The sequence below is a fragment of the Elephas maximus genome, chromosome 1 (genome assembly GCF_024166365.1).
Source record: "Elephas maximus indicus isolate mEleMax1 chromosome 1, mEleMax1 primary haplotype, whole genome shotgun sequence".
Taxonomy (NCBI): Eukaryota; Metazoa; Chordata; class Mammalia; order Proboscidea; family Elephantidae; genus Elephas; species Elephas maximus.
In genome coordinates this window covers 10,584,078-10,605,493 of record NC_064819.1, presented here as the reverse complement: position 1 = coordinate 10,605,493, position 21,416 = coordinate 10,584,078, and the positions used below count along the sequence as shown (strand labels likewise).

General features: G+C 43.3%; 1 protein-coding gene across 3 annotated transcripts in view; it reads left to right on the top strand.

Annotated features, from left to right (window-relative positions):
* Positions 1-6,707: 6,707 nt before the first annotated feature.
* GSK3B (glycogen synthase kinase 3 beta) overlaps positions 6,708-21,416 on the top strand; it is a 292,562-nt gene continuing 277,853 nt past the window's right edge. Inside the window, exon 1 of one of the 3 annotated variants that reach the window (XM_049877389.1) lies at positions 6,708-7,253. In XM_049877389.1, the coding sequence (XP_049733346.1) occupies positions 7,166-7,253 (88 nt within the window). In that variant the 5' untranslated portion in view covers positions 6,708-7,165. The remainder of the gene's footprint in view (positions 7,254-21,416) is intronic. The other 2 variants (XM_049877373.1, XM_049877381.1) reach the window with 2 other exon arrangements.

Below are 21,416 nucleotides of genomic sequence, written 5' to 3'. Positions count from 1 at the left end.
GGAGGGGGAGGGGGGAGGGGAGGGGAGGGGGAGGGGAGGGGGGAGGGGGAGGGGAGGGGGGAGGGGGAGGGGAGGGGGGAGGGGGAGGGGGAGGGGGAGGGGGAGGGGAGGGGGGAGGGGGAGGGGAGGGGGAGGGGAGGGGGAGGGGAGGGGAGGGGGAGGGGAGGGGAGGGGGAGGGGAGGGGAGGGGGAGGGGAGGGGAGGGGAGGGGGAGGGGAGGGGAGGGGAGGGGGAGGGGAGGGGAGGGGAGGGGGAGGGGAGGGGGAGGGGAGGGGGAGGGGAGGGGGAGGGGAGGGGGAGGGGAGGGGGAGGGGGGGGGAGGGGAGGGGAGGGGGAGGGGAGGGGGAGGGGAGGGGAGGGGGAGGGGAGGGGGAGGGGAGGGGAGGGGGAGGGGAGGGGAGGGGGGAGGGGGAGGGGAGGGGGGAGGGACAAATTTCTGCTGCTGCTTCAGAGCTCTTCCTCAGTTTCACCTCTGAAACTGATTCCCTGAATCTCTCTAAAAGTGCCTGTCTAGCTGCTGCTATTTCTCTTTCCTGTTAGGTTACCTTCCTGTGGAACATATATCAGAATTATTGACGAAAGGTGCCTCTGTAAGGAAGTGTCAGTAAACTAGTCAAATTAAGCAGTTTTACACTGCGACCTCTCTTCTTTTATCCTCCTGCAGTTTTACTTTTTAAAGTGCTTTTTTTCTTATTGCAAAGGTGAAAAATGAAGACGAACACTGGAAAGGACAAAAGCAATAGAGTTAATATTTTCACAGGCACACAATGTTACATAAATAGGATAAATACTGTTACTTCTTGATGGAAGGCAGAGTGATCTCGTAAAAGGGCTGTCCTCAATGACTCAGGTATAAAGCCCATCCTAGCTCTGCCATTACTATTTGTGTGATGTTGAACAACGTATTTATCCTGAGACTTATCACTCCCCCTCCATCTATTAGAAAGAGGGCTAGCAATGCCTATCTCTTGGGGTTTTGGGGAGGGCTGAAAAGGTACTCAATAAATATATTTTTCCTTCTTAATCTTCATTTTGACCTTGATATTAGAGGATGTATTAGTTTCCTAGGGCTGCCGTAACAAAGTACGACAAACTGGCTGGCTTAAAACAACAGAAATTTATTCTCTCACAGTTCTGGAGGCTAAAAATCTGAAAACAAGGTCTGGGTAACGTTGGTTCCTTCTGGAGGGCTCTGTTGTTGTTGTTAGGAGCTACTGAGTCAGTTCCGACTCATAGCAACCCTATGTACAACAAAATGAAACACTGCTTGGTCCTGTGCCATCCTCTCAGTAGTTGCTATGCTTGAGCACACTGTTGTAGCCACTGTGTTAATTCATCTTGTTGAGAGTCTTCCTCTTTTTGCTGACCCTCTACTTTACCAAGCATGATGTCCTTCTCCAGGGACTGATAACCTCCTCGTAAGATGTCCAAAGTATGTAAGATGTAGTCTCACCATGCTTGCTTCTAAGGAGCACTCTGGTTGTACTTCTTTCAAGACAGATTTGTTTGTTCTTTTGGCAGTCTATGGTATATTCGATATTCTTTGCCAACACCACAATTCAAAGGCATCAATTGTTCTTTGGTCTTCCTTATTCATCGTCCAGCTTTTGCACGCATATGAGGCTACTGAAAACACCATGGCTTGAGTCAGGAGCACCTTAGTCTTCTAGGTGACGTCCTTGCTTTTCGACACTTTAAACAGATCTTTTGCAGCAGTTTTGCCCAATGCAATGTGTCTTTTGATTTCTTGACTGCTGCTTCCATGGGTGTTGATTGTGGATCCAAGTAAAATGAAATCCTTGATAACTTCAATCTTTTCTCCATTTATCATGATGTTGCTTATTGGTCCAGATATGAGTCTATTCCATTCCTTCTCCTAGCTCCCAGCGGTTTATCACAATCCTTGGCATTCCTTGTCTTGTAGTTGCATTATTCCAAACTCTAGCTTTGTTGTCATATGGTGTTCTTCCCTGTGTGTCTCTCCTCCTTTTCTTATAAAGCCACTAATCATAAAGCATTAGGGTCCACCCTAATGACTTCATCTTAACTAATCACATCTGAAAGGACCCTAGTTTTAATTAAGGTCACATTCTGAGGCTCCAGGTGTTTGGACTTAAACATACCTTTTTTGGGGGGATACAATTCAACTCATAACACAAGGCTTTCCTAGGTTTCATTAATAAACGACTCTTTCCATCTTATAGCTCCTGATTGCAAATATATGGAGCACAGAGACTGTATCTTATGTTGTGAAGACTAGCACCCAAAAACACTATAGTTGTTTAATATACGTTAGCTAATTTAATTTAATGAGGTCCAAGGAAGAGTTTGCTCAGGGACTTATGTTTGGAATGGATAACTTTGGGTTCATCTAAACAAAATGCATTCCATTCTATTTGCGACCTTCGTTATTACACCTGTCTTGGACACCCTGGTGGTGTAGTGGTTAAGAGCTATAGCTGCTAATCAAAAAGGTTGGCAGTTCAAAACCACCAGGTGCTCCTTGGAAACACTATGGGGCAGTTCTACTCTGTCCTATAGGGTTGCTATGAGTTGTAATCAACTCAACAGCAATGGGTTTGTTTTTTGAGGTTTTCAGTTTCTCCTGGTTTCAATTTAAAATGCAGCTGATTTTGAGCAAGTCACTCAATCTGTATAGTGCTTAATTTCCTCATTTGTAAAAACAGAATAGCTTCCCTTCATACTCTACTGGCTTGCTGTGAGGACCAAACGATACAATGCCTGTTAAAGTGTTTCCTAAGCTGCAAAGTGCCATCTAAATGTTTTTATTACTACAGAATACATGGAGGCAGTTCATTGTACAGTTTAACTTATAAATATCATTTTGTGGACACTCTCAGTAACCACACAGAATTCGGCTTAGAATTACTTACTGATCTCTACGTGAGACCATCTCATGAGCCCAGGAGCAAACCAAACTGACACTATACTGAGGGCTGTGTTCACATCAGATGCCACAGTAAGAAGGCATAAGGTGATAAAGCAAGACATATGGAGGAATGTGGGGACTCTGTGAGAGAGAAAAGTACGGAGCAGGGCCTAAGAACAGGGGATATGAATCCTAGCTCTGCTACTTCAGCTTTGTGGACCTGAAGCAAGTTAGTAAAGCTTTCTGAAAAGCAGGGTAGGATTGTTATGAAGTTTAAATGAGACAGTATGTGTGAAGCACTTAAGAACAATGCCTAGCACGTTGTAAACGCTCAATAAATATTAACTGTTTACTATTACTATTATAAACTGGTTAGTAGTTGACAGTAGGTGGGAAGGTAACATTGGATTTGAACAGTTCAGGGAAGCAATCACTAAATGTTTGCGTAGTTCTGTATTTCCTCATAAACTTCTCTCTCCAGCTCTAATTCTTAGACTGACATACATACTTTTTTTCCTATAAAATTTCCCTCTCGTTCAGATTTTTGTTTTAACAGCATCAGTTCAAAATATTTGAAGGCAGCAACAGTAAAGCTAAATATAACCTCAAGTTAGGTCATTTTTGTATTACAAAATAATACCCGTGTTTCCAATTTGTGTAACCTAAACATTTCCTATTCACTTTCTTGCTGGTATAAGAGGAAGGCAGGATTTAAAGTGTTGCCTCACAGCATTTTCAGGAGCAGTGACAAAGGCTTTTCCTAATAGCATGGAGAGCCACCAATCAGCTGACAAGCTTGCCATGCACTGAGTTGGCTTTTAATGTTCTTTACCCTCCCCCATGACATCCACTGATCTCATGTTCTCTCTTAATTGCAAAGAACTAGGGCCTCTACTGCTCTGGGGCTACAAAATCTATGCTCTGGTTAAATACTGCAAATTGATTGCCTGTTTGCCACGTCTACCCCAGGATGTTTTTAGTTTGCCCTGCAATGTTTTAAGTATTGGTTGTCAACATTTAAAAATCCAGAGGTTTTACACAAAAATCCAGCTCTTAGTTTAATCTTGGGAAAACAAAAACAACACTGACTATCTCAAAAACACTGAACCAGGTCTTTGAACCTTTTCTGGTTGAAACCTCTGCTGATAATTTGCATTTCTAACAAGTTCCCAGGCGATGCTGATGCTGCTGGTTAGGGACCAATTCTGAGAACCACTTAGCAGAGCAGTGGTTCTTAAAATTTATTATACATTAAGAATCACCAGGGGGTTTTATTAAAATGTAGATTCTAATTCAGTTTATCTGGGATAGAAATGCAAATTCTCAGCAGGGGTTCGAACCTGAACTAACTGGTTGGAAGCCCTGCACTGAACCCACATTCCTGAGGGCAACAATCTGCTAGGGCTGAGGAGCAGCTGCTCATTTTAGTTCCGGCAGGGATACTCCAAGTTGCCATATTCTCTATCATTCGCCATTGTCTTACACCAGGCCAGTTTCACTCATTTGCTTTACTTGTCTAGACTTTTCCTGTCTCCCATCAAAGCTTACTTTGTTCTATCCCAAGTCCTTCATCAGACTTTCCAAGCCAACTGCTAGGCAGTCTGATCAAATGAGTACTTTTACATGTGCTTTCTGGAGACAGCATCTTGAAAGTAGTGAGCCTGTAGGTGGAAATTACAGGTCCCAGGGAATCATAATCAGCATGGCAACTGTCTACTCTACTTTCCCTGCTATCCTGATGTAGCCACACCTCACTGTCCTCTGACAAAAACAAAAAAAACAAAAAAAAAACCTGGCTCTCCAGTAGAGCAATGAAGGCTGGACAATGTGTGAAATCTACTCAAATAGTGCTTTTATAGACGACCCTGGTTCCGGAGGACCCAAAGGCACTCAGGGCTATGCTGACTCCGCTTCCTTAGAGATCTCAGGATATCCGGCCTGACGGCATCTCCCCTCACCTGCTTTTGGCCCCTTCTGCACCGGGCAGTGGCGCCCAAGGAGTGCGCGCATCCAGAATGAGCTCATTTCTTAGGGGCGTTTCCAGAAGGCCCAGCTGGGCCGTGCGCATGAGGCGTAGTCAGCCTCGCGCTGTCAATGGTCCCCGCGGCCGGGCGGGGCGCGGCTGCCCGGGGGCGCTGCTTTTCTGGAAGCTTTGTCCCCACTTTCGTGTCTGAGAAATCGCAGCCGGCCGGAGGGGTCCCTTGGGGCCTCCTGGGGAAGACGCAGGTCCTCGGGACGCGCGATCTCAGGCTGAAGGATGGCTCGGGCGCAGAGACTTAGCCGCACCCCGCCGAGAGCCTCCAGGGAGTGCGGAGAGCCCCCGACCCTTCGCTGGCTTAAGCACTAGCAGAGCCCAGCTCCGCCGACCACGGGTTTGGGACAGGCTGCGCGAAGCGGGTGCGCGGAAAGCCCGCGCTCCCTGTCTGCGGCTTTCCTACGGGTTGGGAGCAGCCGCCAGCGAGTAGGCGACACCGCCCGCCACGACCCCAGACGAGCTCCTAGCGCCTGGGGCCGCCGCCGTAGGTTGTAGGCCAATCACACTGCAGCTAGGTCTTGCGATAGGAGAGCCGTCAGTGCCGATTGGCTATCGCAACGAGTTTCGGCCTCCCTCCCATTCCCTCCGCTCTAAAGCTTCAAGCCAATAAGAAGGCGCTTTATAAACGTCCTCCCTTAGCTTTCTTCTTCTCCCCCCCTCGGCTAGGGAAGAGCAGTTCTGATTGGTTAGACTCTCCTCGGATGCCCCCTTTCCTCCTCCAATCACCGAGTGAGGGACACGCCCAGCAGAGTTTTTCAGCCAATTACAAAGCGGCCGCGGCTCTCAGCAGTACAGTTTCACCTGGAACTCTGGGTTTCACCGACCTTAACTCTTCATGCTTTTTCCAGAGAGACGGCGGCTCTGATTGGCTACTGTTGCCGCCGTCGAATTTCTCCTTCAGCCAGCCACAAAACAAGGCGAATCCCCCTTGCTCCCGTTCGGTTATCCTCGGCATTTTCCGCTCCTCGGGCGTGGATTTCCGGCGGCACTCTCCAATTGGCTCTTCAGGTCGATCGGCTTTTTCCGGGAGGAGCCGCAAACAAACGACGCCCGTGATTGGCCCCGCTCGGGCTTCGGCTCCCCAGCCGAAGGGGGCGGGCGCGGGGCTCGGCCGGCGATTCCCAGACGCCTGTTACGCGGGCGGCGGGGCGCTGGGCGGTGTAAGGCTGGGTGGGGGAGGAAGGAGGCGGAGGACGAGCAGCAGGGGGGAGGGGGTGCGGCGAGGAGCTAGGCGACTGCGCAGACGGCTCGCCTCACACAGAGCAGCCCCCGAGCCGGGCGAATGCGGGCTTGTGCCGCCGCCGCAGCCCGGGCCGAGTGACAAAGGAAGGAAGGAAGGAAGGAAGCGAGGAGGAGCCGGCCCGCAGCCGCTGACAGTGCTCCGGGCTGGGGCCGCAGCGCGGACGCTTCCTGAGCGGACGCCGAGCCGAGGCGAGGGCCGGGAGGGCGGCCGCGCTGGGGCCGCGGACGGGGAGGGGGCCCCGAGGGACGGAAGCGGCGGCCGCGTTCCCATGTCCCCCGCGTATGGGGAGCAGCCGAGGAGCCGCTGCCTGGGGTCTGAAGGGAGCTGCCTCCGCCGCCGCCGCCGCCATGGCCGCTGGATCCAGCCGCCGCCTGCAGCTGCTCCTGGCGCAATGAGGAGGGGAGCCGCCAGCGCCGCCGCCGCCGCCCGCGTCTGAGCACCTCGCCCTCGGCCGCCGCCGCCGCCGCCGCCGCCGCCGCCGGGCCCGTCTCCAGGCCGCCGGGGCCGCAGCGCTTCCCGTGGCCTCGCCGAGCCACCCCCTCCCCCTGCTCCCCTCCCCCCGCGGCCGGCGGGAGACTCGTGATCCTTCCGCCGCTTCCCTTCTTCATTGACTCGGAAAAAAAATCCCCGAGGAAAAGACAATCTTCACAGGACTTATTTTCAATCAAGTATTTGCCCTGCTGCACGTGATAGGTATTTTTTAGGAGCTTTCTTTTTTCCTCCCCGCCTCCTCCCTGAAAGGGAGGGAGAAGAATTGTATTTTTTTCACCCAAATCATCTATATGTTAAATATCTATACCGATCTGTCTTGAAGGAGAAATCCATCTTTTTTTTTTTTTTGATAATATAAAAGGAGTGCAAAGCCAAGAGGACGAAGTCTTTTTCTTTTTCCCGGGGAGAACTTAATGCTGCATTTATCATTAACCTAACACCCCAACATAAAACAATAGGAAGACAAGAGGAAGGAAGGAAAAGGTGATTCGGGAAGAGAGTGATCATGTCAGGGCGGCCCAGAACCACCTCCTTTGCGGAGAGCTGCAAGCCAGTGCAGCAGCCTTCGGCTTTTGGCAGCATGAAAGTTAGCAGTGAGTATTGATTTTAATTTACAACCCTTTCTCCACGTCGCCCTTAAAATAAGAAACCTTGAAATAGGATTTTAAGGGACTAGACTTGGTAAGAGGCAACCTGGTAATGGAAAAGGATAGAACCTGTCTTCAGTCTAGGATGAGGCAGCTCCCTCTTTTCTCCTCCCAAACCCCTCCCCCGGTCTTATTAACCTTGAATGACAGAATGGGATTTTTTACTTGGATCATTCGATTTGAAACACTGCTTATACTTTTCTTGGCTGTTGTTAGTCCGCTTCACCAAGTGCTTGAGTGTTTGCTCGTTAAAACAGTGATGGAAAGTGTTTACTTGTTCATCCTTTTGAATAAAGAGAAGGACAGGACTTGATTCGTAAACCATTATGCACATTTGCAGAGTGGATGTCTTTTGGCGCATTTTAGTTAGCGCAGCTCTCAGGGGTCATCATAGTTTTGCATACTTAATGGAGACACTAAAAGTCCCAATCTCCTAACCTTTTTTTTCTTGCCTGTGCGACTATACAGAGTATTTGTTCTCCGCCCTGCGGGCTGAACTTACTCAGTGACCAGCGGTCACGTTTGGAGGCAGCCTTGGTTCCTCCTCTGGAAGGGGCCCGGGGAGCCCACAGATGGGAGCACCCCTGCTCGCATTGTCTTCAGTTGTTTAAGTGGTTGAATGTGCTATCGTTAATTTTTCCGTTTTGACACATTCGCAGTTCGCCACTGTATAATTTATGTTTCATCAGAAGGCAACTTGGAAGTAGGTCCCAGTTTCGACTGAGGTTTGTAGTAAACCGAATTGCCAAATAACTGTCACTGACGCATTGCTATCTAAGTTCGCGTTCCCAAAATTGAATTGCATTTGTTACTTGTTCCAGGGGGTCCCTTTTTAGGGCTATTTAAGATACTCTTTCAGTGGTTTCCTCACATTTAGATAATACGGACTTAGTTATAAGACTATCGATTTAGCCCTTCCGTCATAACTTTTGCAGAATGCTGTGGTCCTGGATGTAAGAGGACTATTTGGGCTGTGTTCAGAGTTGTCGCCAGGCTGTATGTACTCTCGTGCCTGGTTTGTGCAGAAAAGTTGAGGTTCTTGAAGTCGTTGCTTTAAGGAATATAACATTGTTCCAATGTATCAGAGTTTGTGGAGATGTTTATTGTATCTTTGATAATGGTGTCTAATGACAACTTATTTAAATACACTTACAGAATTTGATAAGCATGTGTAGGTGGTTTTCTTTATTCCTGAACAAAAGGGATACGCTGAGGGCAAAGGCAAACCATCTTGTTGCTTAGAGGAACTGAGAGAACTGAAGAAGTGAGATATTAAAAGTACATGCTGGCTTGTGAAATTGACTATATCCTTAAGCAACATAAAATGATCGCTTTTAATTGAATTCAAAATTTCAAATCATGTTGGCTTTTGGAACTTGCCTGAAACAGGGTAGGCCAAGGTAATAGCTGAATGGGAGATTTTTTTTGAAAGTTAATTTTTTTCCCCCCTAGTGACTAGCTAATAGAGAATGCAGTGACTAGTAGAGAAGAGGGAAGCTGATGCATCTTTCAGGGAAGGGTCAAGCTTTCTAGGCATTTCATGGGGTCATTTGAAAGGAATATTTAAAAATTCTGGCGTAATTTTCAGCTATGATGAAGCAAATCTTATAATAGCTGCCTAAGAGCCTCTTGTGGTACTGGAGTGTTTGTACGTTTTACATCTTGGTAACATAGTTTAAAAACCACTTGAGATCAATTTTAGGTAATTAACTCATTAGATTTATTTCAGAGAGCAAAATAAAATATCCTATAATGCTAAGCTTTTGGGCTTTTCGTTTCGTTTCCAGGATTTTCTTTGCTTTCCTAATTCTTGGTATTGTGATGTTGACTGAGGATGGAGTAGCTTTTATAAAGTATGTAAAGTGTGTGATTTTCTGTTATTGTATAGGTCAACTAAACATTTAAAAATTAGGAGTTTAATGCTAATTATGTGTTTTTGATAACTTTGACTCTAAGGACATTTTAGAAGAAAGAGGAGTTAAGCATTTTCTGAGTGCTAGCGTTCTAAGGAACTTCTGTTCAAAAGAGAGATACGTAAGACATTGTGGTCCTTAGACTCAAGAGCTTCTGAGAAAGAAGATGAAAACAATAGCGTGATGACTGCAAGATGATAAAAGATAAGTCCCATCCTTTGTTCTGAGGGACAAAGAGTTGAGGGGTGAGGCTGATGGGTTGGAGAGGGAAGACATCCTGTGGAAGGTGCTTTTGAAGACTGGTGTTAAAGGAGGCAGTAACTTGAATTGATAGCGAAGCCTGAGGGATTCTAGGTGGAAGGAATGGACCGAGGCTCAGGCGGTGATTTTTGTATGGGAGACAGCAAGGAAGTTGGCAAATCTGAATTAAAGAGGACTAAGTATGTTTTTTTAAGTAAGAAAATAGGAAGCGCTGGAAGTTGAGAAATATAGGAAGGCTAGCTGGTGGACGGCAGAGGGGACCTGTAAGAGTTTAGTAGAGGTTCAGGAGATGATTGGGGGTCACTGTAGGTTGCCGTACAAGATACTCGAAGATGATTTGGGCAGCCGAGTTGATTGGTTAGAGTAGAGAGACATTAGAGCTGTTGTTTTAGGGAGATGTTAGGGTATGGTGGCGCAGCGGTTAAGAGCTCGGGCACTAACCAAAAGGTCAGCAGTTCGAATCTACCAGCCACTCCTTGGAAACTTTACAAAAAATAAAACAAAACCCAGTGCCGTTGAGTCGATTCCGACTTATAGAGACCCTATAAACTTCACAGGGTAAGAAACCTTACAGGGCAGTTGTACTCTGTCCTATGTAGGGTCGCTGCGAGTCAGAATTAGCTTCAGTGTGACGGGTTTGGTTTGGATTCTGTCAGGGTGTGATGTGAATGATGACGGAATAACATAAAACGTGAAAATGGGATGAAAACAGATTTAAGAGACTGTGAGTGAAGAACTGGCAGGATTTTGGGATGGATTGAAAGGGGATATTTGTGAAGGAGTCAGGAGTTAAAAATAAACTCTGATGTTATTGGTCTGGAAGACTTGAACGCTGAGTTATATTGTTAATTGTAACGGGAAAGTTGAGAAGGTGCTGAGACGAGAGGGTAGATGAGTTCACATTTTGTTATTTAATATACAATAGGTTCTCTTGAACTTCAGCAGACAGTAGTTACTGGCAGTGATATTTAACTTTCCAGACTATTAATTGAAGTTTCTAAATTTCCTATGCCTAAAAATGTTGGATTTATATTTGGGAGCAGTAAAACTAAAGGTTTTTATTTAAATGCTTTCCTTTGAAACCCTAAAATAGAAAACAACTTTTAGAGTAATTCAAAAGTTACACACTTGAAACCTAGTTGTAGTAGTTTAGTGGTAGTTTAATTGAAGACAGTAAGAATATTTTTTTGATTAAATGGTGACTTAAAATTTTTAGGTATTTGATATGTCCTTTAATTTAATCTTTGGGACATGCTTAAAACTTGTTTTTCTTAATGATTATTTTTAGGTAAGCCTTGCATTTAAAATAATGGTTAGAATAGTAATCATATTAGCCTTTACTTGATTTATGAAGGCTCCAGCAGAAATTATGAGTTGATTCTGTAACACGTATTTTGCCTTGTTTTTTGTTGAGGACTTTATCCCAGGTTTAAATCAGTGTATTTGAATTTATTTTTTTACTTTGGTGAAACCAGTGTTTCCTTTTTTATTTACATCCTGGTTCAGGTGTTATTAAAGAAATGTTAGTATACTTACAGTTAATTCCTCAGAATCACCTATTTTACTCACAATAGAGAACTGTAAGGGACTGTGTATGGCAGTTTAGGTTAAAATATTACTAGTAAACCCCTTTGGCATACCATTGGAGAAAATTTAGCTAATTGTCTAGGTTTAATCTAAGACTTGGAAAGAGGAAAGTAAGTCAGTGAGTGTCACTTAAGGTGTTTGCTCTTGTGACCTTTTTTTTAGATCAAACCTTTTCTTAATGAAGAGAATAATAAATAGTAGTTGTGTAACATTCTGCATTATTAATTAGTGTGATTAAAACCAAAGAGCAAGAAGCGACTTAGAGTTCCTCTGTTTCCTAGAGAAGTTTATCCTCTTCGCGACTCTTAAAGGTTATTAAACTTAGCCACTTTCTTGATTTTCCACGTTAACGTGGATGAGAGCTCGTGTGTGAGACTGAATTCCAAAGCCTTATTTTAATCAAGTTTTCATGTCTTTTCCAACCAAACTCATCTAGAGTTATTAAAACAGTATAGCATTCATATCAGCGTTGAATCCTCTCTTGTCGCATGTATCTGTAAAATACTGATTGTGAAACGACCACAAGGCATGGGCACTAAGGAAGAACTTCAAGAGAACTCAGAGATTCGCAGATCAGTTTATGGCTGATGGAGAACTGCATTTGGTAAATGAGATGACATTTTCTCATTTCCCTGTCATAGTTCAGTTGAAAATCAGGGTTTGCACCCTGTACTGTCTGTCCCTTGTACCAGACTTGAGTTGCAGGTGTGGGGTACAATTTTGGAGAAACAACAAGGCTAGGGAAGCCAGAGTTTTTTAAGTGCCAGGGGCAGATTCTGAGACTGGAGAAGCTCTATTTTTGTGTGTACATTATGTACAGAGAAGGCAGTGAAACATGTTATTTGCTGACCCTGGTATAGTCAATATTCTGGTGACATAGTGGTTAAGAGCTAGAGTTCCATACTTTTTAATAAGACTCAATGGGCTTGTGTGAGACAGAGATGGGGATAGGCAGGATGTGAGACTGGTGCCTCTGGGGATGCTCCACCCTACAATGGAGAATGAAGGGGCAGAGCACGTGACTGTGACAGGAGTATCTGCTGGCACTAACAGGACCAACCTGCTTCCCCAGGTACTGTTTGACATAACCACTGTGAGTAAATGGATTTGTTGCAGTGTTTAACATTATTTTCTAGCTGATTTTTTTTTTTTTTTTTTGGATGGAGAGGGGAATCTTCTATGATTTCAAGAATAAAAAATATTTTCATGGTTTCACTGTTTTTAAAGTAGAAGTTGCAGTCTTTGTTTCTGTCTTGGGTTAGGTTTCTTGATCATACGGATTGTCTTGGAAAATGGTTGAATGTGATGTAGTAATGTATATTTATGTAAAAACTTGCACGAATAGTACAGGAAGGAAAAACTGGCAATAGAGCTAGAGGAGGACAGTTGTTTTCCCAAAGGTTTCCTACCATTAAATTGATTAAAGGGCTCTTCTTTTTATTACTGAAATTTTATTCTAGTTTTTATTAAATGAATTAATACCAGCCCATGATGGACGTCCAGTAAATTAGTATTCTAACATGTACTAGTGTCTGTAATACGCTTGGTTGGGTACAAGATATAAAGACACAGCTTTGTAGATGCTGGCTCTCAGTTTACAATCCCCCTTCCCACTTTTGCTTATATTTTGGGGATAAAGTCCTTTCAGTGGATATGCAAGTTACAGTTTTGTAAATGGCGGAATCTTATATTTTTGTACTGAGTAGTTTTCTTAGCATTTTGCTTTCATCATGTGGAGGCAGTGATGTTTTGTTTTCCTTGAAATTAATTCTCCGAAACCAACTTTTCATTTTGTCTCCAGGGGACCACGGCCAACAGAGGCAGAAATCTGAAGCCTTAGCATGTTTTCTTACCGTGATGGTTTGAAGATGTTAATTTTTGATCGTCCTTTTATATCAGCCAAGTGATAAAAATAAATATAATTTTGAGGAAGTAGGAACAAGATAAGAAATATTCTTCATTTTTCTAGAAACTTGTTTTTTAGTTGATTGTATGATTTAAATGAACTCACAGGTCCAGTATTGAATAGGCTTGCACTAAAACAAGAAAGGTGGTAGGCAGGTGAAAATATTAACAGGATTGTCACAAAATAGTCATATTACATTTTTACATAGTAAAAACTTTAGTCTTTTCATTACCATTAAGTGTATCATGGCTCAGTCCTCCATTTAGGAAGCTAAAAATAAATAAATCACTTTAATAGAAAGTAGCAATAAGTAATACTGTCTATACCTTGCACTTGAATCTCCCTTATAGAAAGGCCTCTAAATATAAGGACTCATACAGTAAATAAGGAGCCTGGTGGTATAATGGTTAAGCACTCAGCTGCTAACTGCAAGGTCGGTGATTTGAACGTACCAGCCACTCCACGAGAGAAAGATGTGGCCGTCTGCGTCTGCAAAGATTGCAGCCTTTGAAATGCTGTGGGGCAGGTCTACCCTGTACTACAGGGTTGCCGTGAGCTGTAATCTGCTCAGCGGCAGCGAGTTTTTTTTTGGTATACGATTAATACAGAAGTTCTTGGGTAGCATAAACAGTCACGTGCTTGGCTACTAGCTGAAACATTGGCCATTCCAACCCATCCGGAGGTGCATTGGAAGACAGGCCTGCGGAACCCTGTGGATTACAGTTCTACTCTGCACATACGGAATTGCATGAGTTGAAATTGAGTTGACAGCATCTAACAGTAGTTCACTCTGCCAAATTCTTTACACAGCATATCTCATTTTAATCATTCACAACACCGCTATGAAGTTGTCGTTAGGTGCTGTCAGGTGGGTTCCGACTCACAGTGACCCCGGGTACAACAGAAGGAAACACTGCCCGATCCTGTGCGATCCTCACAGTCATAGCTGTGTTTAAGATCATTACTGCAGCCACTGTGTCTGTCCATCTCGTTGAGAGTCTTCCTCTTTTCTTTTGAATCTCTACAGAGCGTGATGTTCTTCTCCAGGGACTAGTCCCTGCTGTTAACGTGTCCAAAGTAAGTGAGACGAAGTCCTCCCATCCTTGCTTCTAAGGAGCATTCTGGCTGTACGTCTTCCAAGACAGATTTGTTTGTTCTTCTGGCAGTCTGTGGTATATTCAGTATTCTGGTCGCGTAGTGGTCAGGAGCTATAGCTGCTAACTAAAAGGTCGGTAGTTTGAATCCACCAGGTGCTCCTGGAAACTCTTATGGGGCGGTTCTCCTGTGTCCTGTAGGGTCACTGTCAGTCGGAATCAACTCAGTGGCAATGGGTTTGGGTTTTTTTTTTTAGTATTCTTTGCCAAAACCATAATTAAGTGTATCAGTTTTTCTTTGATCTTTCATATTCATTGGTCAGCTTTTGCACGTGTATGACATGATTGAAAATACCATGGTTTGGGTCAGTCGCACTTTAGTCCGCAAGGTGACATCTGTGCTTTCTAATCCGTGAACGTGGTCTTTTGTAGTAAATTTGCTCAGTGCAGTACATCATTTGATTTCTTGATTGCTGCTTCCATGGGCGTTGATTGTGAGTCGAAATAAAATTAAATCCTTGACAACGTCAGTATTTTCTCCATTTATCACGATGCTGCTTATTGTTCCAGTTGTAAGGATTTTTGTTTTTTTTAATGTTGAAGTGTAATACTGAAGGCTGACTTACTCCAATCCTGATGCTGTGCTCTTCTTCATATAGTCCAGCTTTTTGGATTGTTTGCTCAGCATACAGTTTGAATAAGGAGACAACCCTGATGCACACCTTTCCTGATTTTAAACCACACAATATCCCCTTGTTATGTTTGAATGACTGCCTCTTGGTCGATGCACAGGTTCCACATGAGCCCAATTAAATATTCTGAAATTCCCATTCTTTGTAATGTTATCCATAATTTATTATGATCCACACAGTTGAATGCCTTTGCATAGTCAATAAAAAAAAACAAAAAACCAAAAGCGAACTCGTTCCCGTCAAGTCAGTTCTGACTCACAGCTACCCTATAGGACAGAGTAGAACTGCCCCATCAATTTCCAAGGAGCGGCTGGTGGATTCGAACTGATTACCTTTTGGTTAGCATCCGAGCTCTTAAACACTGCACCACCAGGGTTCCTTTGCATAGTCAATAAAACACAGGTAAACTCTTTCTGAAAATCAGAAAAATACTTAACCTGTGCAGCAAATAAGCTAATACTAATACGCCGAGTTTATGGATGAGATAAATGAGATTCAGAGAGGTGAAACAACTTATCCAAGATTTCCTAGCAACTCTGCTAGTATTTAAACCCAGGCATTCTGATTCCAGAGCTCTTGCTGTTTATGGTGTATGTTACAGAGAATAGGTTGTGGTTAATTTAACACTTGAATTTTGGAAATATGCTAAAGTGCCTTTTGCTTTTAGGATAGTCTTGCATTGATAATTTAGCGGTATAGAGCTTTGGACAGTGCTGTGGTGTTTTTGACTCTGAAAGCCTTTCATTGTTAATACTTCTTTCGGAATTAGCTCCAGGCGTGCCTGTTAGTACAGTATTTAGCCATTTGTAATTATATTGAAAAAATACTAAATTCTTTCAGGATTTCAGGGAAAACTCCTTAAGAAGTCCATGTTGAGGCTTACGCCAGAATAAGAAGAAAGATAAGTAATACATGGGATTTTTGATTTCATGTTTAGTCAGAGCACCGTTTCTATTGAATAGTGCTAACTGTTCATAAGTAAATCTTGTACATTTCTGAACCCAAGTAACATTAGAATATGATCCTCCAAATTAGCCATTGTTAAGGATTATTATTTATTTTATAAAGTGTTTTAGCCCTTTTTTTTTTTTAGATTTTTATTGGGCTTTAAGTGAAAGTTTACAAATCAAGTCAGTCTCTCATACAGAAATTTATGAACACCTTGCTATGTACTCGTAGTTGTTCTCCCTCAGTGAGACAGCACACTCCTTCCCTCCACTCTCTGTATTTTCGTGAGTTCTTTTAGTATTTGATAGCAGACTTCATTCAAGTATTTTTTTGATTATGCAACCAATTAACTAAGTATATATTGGGCATTGACTATGCCTGGAACTGTTTTTTTAAAGAATAACAGCTATGCGTCAGTACGGAATTGGGTTATTTTCAACCTCACCTTTTCGGAATTGGTTGGTAGTTGAACATCTGGAAGTAAGCCAGAAGAAGCTCTTGAGCAGCGGAAATCAACAAATGGAACATAGTCTTTTTGTAGGTTGGTGCTTTAAGCTTTTAATAGAGGCCTTTAATAATACAAGGTTTTTATTTTTTATTTTACACAGAGTTCTATATATTCAGTTGTCTTTTTGTTTTCCCCGTTAAGTGCTACAAGTTAGAATGGAATGGACGGGCATGGATAATGTTGAGCATCACACATGCCGGAAAGAATAGACAGACAATTCAGGAAAACAAGCATTTTGGGGTTACTTTGTTTAGGGTCACACAGCTCCAGGGGAAATCACTGTGGTAATTGTTCAGATGTCGACCTAGAGGAGGTTAAATTATACCAGCTTTACTCTCCTTTGACGAGACAGGAGGCAGGAAAAGTCTCTCCTGAAGACCTGGGGTTCTGCAATAACATGTTGCTACATTAAACATTCTCTAATTTGTCATCACCCTGCTGGCGTAGTGGTTAAGAGTTTGGCTGCTTACCAAAAGGTCGCAGTTGAAATCCACCAGGTGCTTCTTGGTAACTCTGTGGGGGCAGTTCTGCTCTGTCCTATAGGGTCACTATGAGTTAGAATCCACTTGACAGCAAAGGGCTAAAGTGATGTGGAAGAGAACTGAGTCATCTCTATGGGGTTGGCCAACCTTTAGTTGGATTCAGTGATCCAGGTAAAGGTACTGAAGCCGGTGGTATGGTAGCCCAGGGTATTGTTTCTGGCTCTTTTCTTCCATTGTCCCTCTACGGTTTGTATTACTTAGCAACAGAGTTTCATCTGATTTAAGCTTTGTTGTCTTAATTTTTTCTTCTATGGTATATGTGGAGTGGAGCCCTGGCGGTGGAGTGGTTGAAAGCTTGGTTGCTAACCAAAAAGGTTGGTAGTTTAAGTCTGCCATTCTCTCCTTGGAAACTCTGTGGGGCAGTTCTGCTGTGTCCTGTAAGGACGCGATGAGTTGGGATCAACTGTGGACTGCACCGGGTTTGATTTGGTTTTCTCTGTGGAGTTCCTGTTTGAATTTAGGCCTGCCCATATCTTTTGTTTGTGGAATGCTTAGAAGGCACTGCATGGAGTCATTTAAGCCTTTTTAATGAATTATGATTAGTTATTTAGAAAGTAACTTTACTAAATATACTTATGGCTTATGTAACGAGAATTAAAAAGGTGGGTATCTTATTAGTTGCTCTGAAGAAAGAGGACAGTCATATCAAGCCATTTTTTCTTCTTTTGGAGGTCTGAGAAATTCTTAAGGGCTTAATTGGCTAATATAACTAAAAAGCTGGATGTTTCTAGATTTCTTTCCAGGGAAAGCTAATATGTCTTCCCTACATGTGGTACCCTCTACATCCCCTTATTCCGTAAAATCAGTTAGTTCTGATTAGCTTGTGTTGAGGTTATTGTAAAGTAAATTGCTACTAGCAGACTTCGGAGTTTGTGGAGGGAGGCACCTGAAAAGTCGGAGGTGCTTGAGTTACGCCCCACAGCGACCGACAGTATTACAGGTACGGTTGCTGTTTTACTGCCGTTCCAGACCCTTTACACAATGTATATTGTTTAATTTTTTATTGGGTTATATTGTTTAAACTTGGAAGTGAATGAGGAAGATTTAAATTGGTAGGGATTCAACAATAATATATAATTATACACCGGTATCCCCGGTTTTTGAAAGTTCCCTTTTTGCTGTTTCATTTGTATGGAAGACCTACATTAGTACCTGTTTTTGTTAACCCGAAGAGGATTTCTGCTTTTATGAAAAAAGGCGTTCAGTGTTTGTTTTTGCAGCAAGTGGTTGAAGAGGCAGCACGCAGCCCAAGCTGAGAACTTGGTGTCGCCAAGCTCCTTCCCCGGGAACCACACTCGGCATCTCAGCATCGAGCCGCCGTAGCTGTGAACTGTCTCTGAGCATCTGTGCTTTGTCTTGATTTATTTTGTTCATCCGTGAGCGAGATATGTCCTGAGGTATTAGAAAAGCATGAGAGAGCTCGTAAGCGTTTTGTGTGTTAATGGTATGGCTTGGTAGGTTATTTTTGGGTTTGGGAATGCTCAAAGTTTTTCTCATACAAATTAACGTAATCGCTTCTTTATTTTATGTCTTTTTGGCTTATGGAGGATTTCATAGGAATGCTGTGCTTTCGGATGGGGGGGAAACCTGTGTATTACATCTGTGTTATAAAAAGTAATAATAATCATAGTGATACTGGTTGGATGTTGTGTGCTAGACAGTTACATGCTTATTTCATTTACACATTTTACTTTAAATTAAAAAAATATACTCAACGTGATTCAGACTTGAGAAGGTATTCGGTGAAGCCTTTCTCCTGCTCCTCCTTTGCAGTTCTCTCTTAGAGATAGCTAGCGTTCCAATATTTTGTATATCCTTCCGTGGTATTCTTTGTATTATAGGAAAATAAGGTAATATATATGTTTTTCTCCATTTCGAAAAATAGGTGGCATACTTTATGTACACATTTTGATTTTTCCCCCACTTAATGTATATTGGAGGTTGTTCCATATCAATTCATGAAACATACTTTTTTCTCCTTTTTTAAAAAATGAGTTTAACAGTATTCTTTTGTATGAACATACTCACTTATTTAACTTGTTGTTTCCAGGCTTTTACTTTCATGGAATGCAGCAGTGAGTAACACGGAACATGGAATTTTATACATGTCAACACATCTATAGATTAAATTCATAAAAGTGTAATTGCTAAATCCAAGATGATGAAATAGGTGGAATTTCGGGAAAAAAGTAGGTTCCTTTGATTTTTAATATGAACAGGCTTACTAGTTTGTCAGTTGTTTAAGGGAGGAGCTGTATTCTCCCCGTGGCTCTCAGAACAGTACTCGGCATATAGCAATAAATATATTAATTGTGGAAAACAGGAAGTATGAAAATATCAGCCCTTTTCTCACAACGGAGAGATTACCAAAGTGTTTCGATAGGCTTACGATTTTTTCTTTTTTTGGCTTTTCTTTTTGAAGCTGAAAATGTGCCATGTCAGTTGTTGTTGCGAGCCACTGTTGATTTGGCTCCTGACTCGCGGTAACCCCATGCACAATGGACTGTTGTGATCTGTAGGATCTTCATTGGCTGATTTTCAGATGTAGGTTGCCAGGCCTTTCTTCCTAGTTTGTCTTAGCCCAGAAGCTCCGCTGAAGCCTATTCAGCATCATGGAAAGGCACAGTCCTCCAGTGACGGAAGGGTGGTGGCTGTGTGTGATGTACACTGGTTGGGAGTCAAACACGGTCTCTCACGTGGGAAGGTGTAAATTTTACCATTGAAACACGAGTACCTTCACCATATCAGTGTTCATATGGTAAAGAAATTGTTGCTGTTGTTAGGTGCCCTCGAGTCGGTTCTGACTCACAGCAACCCTGTGTACAATAGAAAGAGACACTGCCCAGTCCTGCGTCCTCACAGTCGTCATAACGCTAGAGCCCGTTGTTTCATTCACTGTGTCAGTCCATCTCACTGAGGGTCTTGCCCTTTTTTCATTGACCCTCTACTCTACCGAGCATGATGTCCTTTTCCAGGGACTGGTTCCTCCTGATAACATGTCTAAAGTATAGGAGATAAAGTCTTACCATCCTCCCTTCTAAGGAGCATTCTGGCTGTACTTCTTCCAAGACAGATTTGTTCATTCTTCCGGGAGTATATTCAGTATTCTTCCCCAACACCGTAATTCAAAGACATCAATTCTTCTGTCTTATTCATTATCCAGCTTTCACATGCATATGAGGTGATTGAAAACACCCACGGTTGGGTCAGGCGCACCTTAGTCCTTAAGGTGACATCTTTGCTCTTCAACACCTTAAAGAGGTCTTTTGCAGCAGATTTGCCCAGTGCAACGCATCATTGGGTTTCTTGGCTGCTGCTTCCGTGGGTGTTGATTGTGGAGCCAAGTAAAATGAAGTCATTTACAACTTCAAAATGATAGAGAGGAGGTAGGTAGAATCTAAGTTTTAAAAGGGCATTGTTTTTTGTCTTTGTTTTACTCATTTAAGTGCCTAGAGTGGTGCTTGGCACATGTCGTTGTGACTCAATAGTGGTTTTATGCATAAGAGAACAGAACGTCACCCTCCCTGGGCCATCTCCACAGTCGTCGGTGTTTGCGTCCGTTCTTGTGGCTGTTTTATCAGTCCATCTCATCGAGGGTTTCACTTCTTTTTGCCGACCCTCTGCCAAACACGATGTCCTTTTCTAGCCGTTGGTCTTTCCTGATGATGCGGCCAAAGTGAGCAGAAGTCTTTCCATCCTCACTTCTAAGATCAAGGCTGATTTTTTCATTCTCCTGATTGTTCACGGTATATTCAGCATTCTTTGCCAACACTATGGTTTGAATGCGTCAGTTCTTTTGTCTTTGTTTTTCATTGTCCAGCTTCGCATGCGTACGAGGTGATTGAAAAGATACTGATTGGGTCAGGCACACTTTCTTTAGACATCAAAATGACTACTTTGCTTTTAAAAACTTAAAGAGATCTTTTACAGCATACTTTCCCAAAGCAATATGTTGTTTCATCTTTTAAAAAAAATTTTTATTGTGCTTTAAGTGAAAGTTTACAAATCAAGTCAGTCTCTCACACAAAAACTTCATATACACCTTGCTACATACTCCTAATTGCTATACTCCTTCCCTCCGCTCTATTTTTTAATGTCCATTTGGCCAGCTTCTGACCCCTTCTGCTGGCTCATTTCCCCTCCAGACAGGAGATGCCCACATAGTCTCATGTGTTTTCTTGATCCAAGAAGCTCATTCTTCACCAGTGTCATTTTCTATTCCATAGTCCAGTCCAATCCCTGTCTGAAGAGTTGGCTTTGGAAATGGCTCCTGTTTGGGGACCATGACTTCTGGGGTCCTTCTAGTCTCAGACCACTAAGTCTGGTCTCTTTATGAGAATTTGGGGTCTGCATCCTACTGCTTTCCTGCTCTCTCAGGGGCATTCTGTTGTGTTCCCTGTCAGGGCAGTCATTCGTTGTAGCCGGGCACCATTTAGCTCTGCTGGTCTCAAGCCAATGCAGCCTCTGGTTTATGTGGTCCTTCCTGGGTTACCTGTCTTTTGGGCTCGTAATTACCTTGTGTCCTTGGTGTTCTTCATTCTCCTTTGCTTCAGGTGGGTTGAGACCCATTGATGCATCTTAGATGGCTGCTTGCTAGCGTTTAAGACCCCAGAAGCCACTCTCCAAAGTGGGATGCAGAATGTGTTCTTAATAGATTT